The sequence below is a fragment of the Panthera onca genome, chromosome B3, assembly GCF_046562875.1.
Source record: "Panthera onca isolate mPanOnc1 chromosome B3, mPanOnc1 haplotype 2, whole genome shotgun sequence".
Taxonomy (NCBI): Eukaryota; Metazoa; Chordata; class Mammalia; order Carnivora; family Felidae; genus Panthera; species Panthera onca.
In genome coordinates this window covers 143,548,610-143,555,422 of record NC_138344.1, presented here as the reverse complement: position 1 = coordinate 143,555,422, position 6,813 = coordinate 143,548,610, and the positions used below count along the sequence as shown (strand labels likewise).

General features: G+C 64.2%; 1 protein-coding gene across 1 annotated transcript; it reads left to right on the top strand.

Moving 5' to 3' along the window:
* The first annotated feature begins 266 nt into the window (after positions 1–266).
* Positions 267–3,180, top strand: ANKRD9 (ankyrin repeat domain 9). The gene is made up of 3 exons (XM_060620822.3): positions 267–513; positions 1,523–1,594; positions 2,056–3,180. The coding sequence occupies exon 3, from the start codon at positions 2,121–2,123 to the stop codon at positions 3,081–3,083; it is 963 nt and encodes a 320-aa protein (XP_060476805.1). The 5' UTR covers positions 267–513; positions 1,523–1,594; positions 2,056–2,120; the 3' UTR covers positions 3,084–3,180.
* The last annotated feature ends 3,633 nt before the right edge of the window (positions 3,181–6,813 follow it).

Genomic DNA, 6,813 nt, shown 5'->3' with positions numbered 1-6,813 from the left:
CCGCAAATCGGCCCAATCATCCTCCCGTTCCCGGGCCGCCGGGGGGCCTTTCCTCGCCCGCAGCTCGGGTTTCCGGGAGCCCCGCCTCGCATCGGCTTGTGCCAGCCCCGCCCCCCCGCGCGCCCGCAAGTTTCTCCCAACTTTTCCGCGGGTCTGGCCGGGCGCCCCGCCCACCGGCTGGTGACGTAACAATGGTGCAGCGTGGCGACCAATGGGCGGCGGCGGGGGCCGGCAGTGCGGGCCAATGGCTGCGGAGGACGGTCCCGCGGTCCTACCGGGCTCCGACCGCACTGCGCCGCCCGCCGCCCGCCCGCCGCCGGCGCCGCCGCCCAGCGATCCGGCCGCGGCGGCTCAGACCGCGGCTGCGGCGGGCGCGGGCGGCGGCGGCTTCCTCTCGCCCGCCCGTCTTGGGACCTTTGCCTGCGCGCCTACCCGCGGGGTAACAGCGCGCGCTTCGGCCCTCAGCGGGACGGGGACTGGGACGTCAGGCCCAAGGCCCTGCTGTCCCCCACGGTGAGTCCCCCGCCTACCCCCGGCCCGCTCGGCGCGCGGCCCCAGCCCCGGGTGCTCTCCCCTGGCCGCCGCCCCCTCGTGTCCCCTGGGCATATGCACACGCAGGTGCAGCCCTCGCTGCTCTGGCCACCGGTCGGCAAACACCCTGGCCTCGACCCCCGCGACCCGCGGCCGCCGGGAGGGGACGGGGAGGAGCTGGCGGGCGGCCCCGGGCGTACAGCCCTGCCTTCGGTGGCCCAACCCCCCCATTCACGGAGCCGCGGCTGTGACTCGCTGCCCAGTGACGTGGGGCGGCCCAACTTTACGTAACCCGCCTGGCGTCCCACGGGTATCCACACAGGGGTACATACACCTGGGACGCAGAGTCCCAGGCTTGGGCGGGGGGTGTTTCGGGCATGGTGCCCCCCAAAGAGCACTGCGGCTGTAGCCCACTCCCCAGAGTGTTCGTCTCTGTAACTTAGTTACCCAGTGTGTGTGGACGCGGCCTGTGCGCTGACCCAGGCCCCTTGTGACCAACAGCTTACCCTTGAGAGAAAGCAGTGGGAGCTTGGACCAGGGTCAGGGGTCAGAGACCAGGGCTCAGTTTGGGGCCGGGGGCTCAGCAAGCAAGGTCAGGCAGGGCTCAAGCTGGGCTCCCTGTGGGTTGGGGGCTCCCCTCTCCCCCCATTTCTGGAATGAGCCCAAAATGGGAGTCAGGAAATCTTGGTTCTAGGCTTGGCTGTACCATGACTTGCTGACTGACCTTGGACAAGCTTGTCTCTTGCTGGAAAATGGGATGACAGTACCTGCTTCATCTAGTAGTTGGGAAGATCAACAGAAGTTGCAGACCTGGAGGGGATTTGCTGTAAAGCGTTGTGCACACCCGTTTCTAGGTTGATTTCATTGCGGCCTCCTCCCAGCAGCTAGGGTTGATGATATCCAGTAAACATCATGTTTGGGTGGAAGGCTCCACCCCACCTCACCCAGCTGGGGCTCACAACTTCCATTTCTCCCACCCCCTTTTTTACAGATGAGGAAGTTGAGGCTCAGAGAAAGAGAGTGATATATGCTCAACGTCCTGTGATCAGAGTGCAGGAACCAGGTAGGTCTGGGTCTAGAACCCTGTCCCTGTCTGGGATGGGGGGAGGCCCTAGGTGCTCCCACCTGTGGTCAGGGGTCAGAGGATAGGGTCATGGTTAGGTGGAGCTTGGCTCAGCTGGAGAGGTGGGCTCCAACTTTCCTGCCCCCCAACCTGGTCTTTTCTGTTTGGGGTTGGATGCACCTGGTGGGCCTAGTCAGCCAGGTCAGCAGGTCTCTGGGCTGAAAGAGGTGGGGAGGCGGGTTTTCGGCGTGGCCTTGATGGCGGGTGGGGCTCTGAGGGGAGGGGGAATGGAAGGGCATCTCTAGCAGAGGTGCCGGAGAACAAGACACTTGAAGGGAGGGAGAGCAGAGGCAGCTAGGTCAAGGATGTGGGAGGTGGGTCGGGACCTAGCAGAGAAGGGCCCCTCCTAAGCAGCAGGCAACCTCGAGCTTTGGAGCCTCACCGCGATCCCCTCCCCGCAGGTGCAGGTGGTCAGCTGCCGCCGGGCCCATGCCGTGAGGCCGGGAGGCAGGCGTCCGCCACCAGCATGCCGTGGGACGCGCGGCGGCCCGGGGGCGGCGCGGACGGCGGGCCGGAGGGCGCAGGCGCGGCGCGCTCACGGGCGCAGAAGCAGTGTCGCAAGTCGTCGTTCGCCTTCTACCAGGCCGTCCGCGACCTGCTGCCGGTGTGGCTGCTCGAGGACATGCGCGCCAGCGAGGCCTTCCACTGGGACGAGCGCGGCCGCGCCGCCGCTTACTCGCCCTCCGAGGCGCTGCTCTACGCGCTCGTGCACGACCACCAGGCGTACGCGCACTACCTGCTGGCCACGTTCCCGCGGCGCGCGCTCGCGCCACCCAGCGCCGGCTTCCGCTGCTGCGCGGCGCCCGGGCCGCACGTGGCGCTGGCCGTGCGCTACAACCGCGTGGGCATCCTGCGCCGCATCCTGCGCACCGTGCGCGACTTCCCGCCCGAGGAGCGCGCGCGCGTGCTCGACCGGCGCGGCTGCAGCCGCGTGGAGGGTGGTGGCACGGCGCTGCACGCGGCCTGCGAGCTGGCGCGCCCCGAGTGCCTCTTCCTGCTGCTTGGCCACGGCGCGTCACCCGGCCTGCGCGACGGCGGCGGCCTCACGCCTCTTGAGCTGCTGCTGCGCCAGCTGGGCCGCGACGCCGGGGCCCCCAATGCCGCCGCTGCCGCCGCCGGGGCGCCCGCCTCTGCGCCCGGGGAGCCGCGCCAGCGCCGCCTGCTGCTGCTCGACCTGCTGGCGCTGTACACGCCCGCGGGCGCCGCCGGCCCTGCCCGCCGGGAGCTGCTGGGCGACCGGCCGCGCTGGCAGCGGCTGCTGGGCGAGGACAAGTTCCAGTGGCTGGCGGGCCTGGCGCCGCCCTCGCTCTTCGTGCGCGCCATGCAGGTGCTGGTCACCGCCATCTCGCCTGGACGCTTCCCCGAGGCCCTGGACGAGCTGCCGCTGCCGCCTTTCCTGCAGCCGCTGGACCTCACGGGCAAGGGCTAGACCTCGGCGGGGAGGCGGGGGGGCCGGTCGTTGGATTTTTGGAAATACTATTTTTCAGAGCGTTGTACCCAGCACTTTACATATATTGATCTCTGTATAGGAGAACCTCTGCTTCGTATGTTGCACGCGCTGCAGGCTGGGCCTTGATGGTCAGGTGGGCCCCCGGCTGCGGGTTTCTGGGGTCCGGCTGAGCTCAGCTTCCCGCCTCCCTCCCTTTTTGCAAGGGTACAGGAGTCACGCGACTCCTAGAGCCAGGCCCTACCCTCTGCTCACTGTCTAGCCCGTGAAGCTTTCCATGTTGATGTAGAGCCTCCAGGACCAGGTGTCCCAGAGGGAGTGACAGCTGAGCTAGAATTGGGCAGGGGCTTTGGGTGTGGACCGACGTGCCTGAGCTGGGGACAGCATGTGCGAGGGCCTAGAGGCCAAGAGAGCAGGGCCTGTGAGGTTCTGGGAAAGAGGTCCTCTGTGCAGTTGGCATATAGGGCCTTGCGAACTCCTGTGTGGGGCAGAGGAGGACGGGAAGGCTTGCTGTGCTGGCGTGGGGGGAGGCGTGATCCAGACTGTGCTCCTGCTTCTCCCGCGTCCCCTCCTTGGATATCCTTGTGACACCTCCCTCCAGAACTGGTGTATCCAGGCCTGGGCTTGTCCGTCTTCCCTGATGAGTAGCAGGCACCAAGTCCCCCGCTCCTGCTTTCCTCTTCTCTGCCAGGAAGCCTCTGGTGCCTCAGGCCCCAGTTCCCCGCCTCCCTCCACCCTGTCTTCTGGTGGTGTTAGATGTGCCTTCCTCCGGGCCTGACCTGGGTCCGGCCCTTGGTGTGGGATCCCAGGTGTTCCCCTGGCCCAGTCCCCAGAGGGTGACTGGGTGGCTGTGGCTCCCAGTGGGGCAAGCGCTCTTGCCCCAGCTAATGGAGCTGGCTTCTGTAGGAAGGTTCTGAAGAAGATTGTTAACGGATGTGCCGCCATCCTTCAGGACAAATGGACTGATGGACAAGCCTGGTCCGTGCCCTAAGGAGCCTCGAGGCCAGGGAGGATGGCCAGGCCGTTCGGCCCCGGGGAGTTCCGCTGGGCTATGAAATCCAAGCTGCGTGGCTCGGGCTGGAGGGCCACGATGTCCTGCCAGGAGGAGACGGCTAAAGGTCTGCCGGATGGCGGGGAGGAGGGGAGAAGGGAGGGGTGCACAGCCCAGGGGCTGGTCCTAGATGGCAGGTGGGAGTGAGGGCTCCTCCCTTTCTGCTGTGTGTCCTGGGGGTCAGTTCAGTAGTTTCTCTGAAGGTTGACACTTGGGGGCAGTGGATACTAATATCTCTCCCAGCTCAGAACCGGGGGCATCAGGAACCGCTGGCTCTAGGTGGTCCCAGGTCCTCCCACCAGGGATGCCATTGTGGGGGAGAGTGCATTGCCTTTGGGGGTGCATGAAGGTGGAGACTAGGGTGGCCCAGAGGAGCAGGTCGCAGTGGCTTCCGGGCGGTGGGCCTGTGGAGGCGTTGGGGGGGTTCTTGGTGCCCGGATGCCCCAGCAGCTTCTAGAAGGCCTAGGCACCTGAAAGGGAACGGTTTGCAGCCTTCTCCCCCGTCTCCCCAGGCCCAGCTCCATCTTCTGTGGGGTGAGTCCTCCTGGGCCCCTCTTGCCTTACACACTATATTACGGCTGCCCTTTTGAGGTCCCTGGGCTAGGACTGGGATGAGGCAGAGGTGGGGGAGCTGCCTTGCCTCAGGACTCCCCGGGAGGCCATGGAAGGGGCACCCCACAGAACCCGTTGTCAGGCATGCAGGAGGCGCGACCTGGGCTCGTTCTCGAGTGGGTGGCGGGATCATCATGGGCCCTGCCGCCTGGGGGCCCAGCCTGAGCACGCGTGTTCAGGGGAAGTTCTGGGGCCCAAGTGGAGTGGTTTGCTTTGAAGGTGACCAGCAGGCAGCTCTTGGGACTGAGAGGCAGCTGTGGGGACCTTCTATCACTTGCGGGGTGACTTTGGGGCCCACCGGAGGCCCTTTATGCCCTGGAGGGCTGAGATGGCAGGAGGAGGGTATCCCAGGGCATTAGCCCTTGGTGTCCTCACCGTGGGTGGGTGGGACGGGGTCCGGGAGGGTAATGGAGTTCACACTGCTTGGAGCCGCAGGGAAGGCTGAGGGAGTCGAGGTCAGCCAGTGTCCCAGCCGTGTGGCAGCAGTGGGGCCTGATTGCCGGCACAGCTGCCCCTGTGACGCCGGGGACGCCTGGCTCGGGGCACGGCAGGCATCACTGAGCAGAGGCCCCAGAGAGGTGGTGCAGGGTGATAAGGAGAGACTCGGGGCTATCTGGTGGCCGCCGCTGGCCAGAGGGAGGGCAGGAGGCTGGGCAGGAAGTCCCTAGTGTTGGGCTTATCAGTCCCTGGGACCCTCCAGCCCCAGCAAGGACAGCCAGGTCGGTGGGGGCCATGTGCACCGAGTGCTGGGGAGGGCCAGAGTCCGTCAGGCCCCGCCCAGGTGTCCCTTGGCAGACGGGGACTCTGCTCTCGGTCTTGGCAGGTTGCCTTGATGGCTTCTCTGAAGCAAATGCTCTGCCCAGAACAAGGCCCACTTTTCTCTGGGGTGAAGCACACTGGTTCGTTTGGCCCACTCATTCCGGTCTAAGGAGGTTTGACTGTGGCCAGTACTGCCCCCGACCATGCCCACCCATCGGCCCAGTGACTCCCAATCTGGTGGAGCTCAGGGGCCAGAATCTTTACCCCAGACGCCTGCCAGGGAGGACAGAGGAGGCTGGGCCACGAACCGGAAAGGCACATCATGGGACCGCCCTGCTGTCGGGGTGGGCTGGGGGAGGCGGCTGTGAAGGCAGTGAGGGCCTTGCTCTGCCCCTCCTCTGGCTGTGGGGACATGACTCCACGCAAGGGCCGTGCCACATGCGGACTCCATCCTGGTATTACCTCGATGCAGATTACTCTGGTGTCCCTTCCTCTCCATGCCTCACCAACTGTCAGCTACTGTACTGGGAAGAGTTTCCTGAATTCTCGCCAGTCCTGTTCAGAACAGGGATGCTTCCCGGGGAGCCGGGAAGGAAGGAAACCCTCATGGTCAGGGACGGCCACATGCAGTGTTTGCACCTGTTCCCGCCCTGGCCCCACTGTGGTTGTGTCTTGCTACCTTTTCTTTTCTTTTTTTTAAAGGAAAGAGCTTCCCACTTATTTTAAGTTTATTTAGAGAGAGAGACAGGGAGAGAGAATCCCAAGCAGGCCTCACACTGTCAGCGAGGAGCCCGACGTGGGGCTCGAACTCACAAACTGCGATATCATGACCTGAGCTGAAGTCGGACGCTTAACTGACAGCCACCCAGGATCCCCTTGTCCTGCTACATTTTTAAATGGAGCATGACTGACAGACGATAGATGCACAGAGTTTATTTTTTCTTAAAAGATGAAAAGAGGCCTTTTCTTTTTTTTTTTTTTAAGTAGGCTCTACGCCCAACGTGGGGCTTGAACTCACGACCTCGAGATCAAGAGTCTCATGCTCTTCCCGCCGAGCTGGCCAGGTGCCCTGAGACGCACAGACTTTAAATGTATAGTCTGAGGAGTTCTGACAGATGTCTACACATGTAACCACCACCTTGATCAGGACAGAGGTGAAGACCGAGATTTCTGTCTTAAGTGATTTTTAAAAAGAATTTCTGCTTATAGAATTCACACTGGAGGCAGAGCACTGGGACTGCAGAGGAATCCAGGGCAGGGCCTGGCAGGGTTTCCTCACGGAAACATTGT

What these genes read in the sequence shown, in the direction of transcription:
- ANKRD9 (XM_060620822.3), top strand. Translation starts at nt 2,121, where the DNA reads ATGCCGTGGGACGCGCGGCGGCCCGGGGGCGGCGCGGACGGCGGGCCG.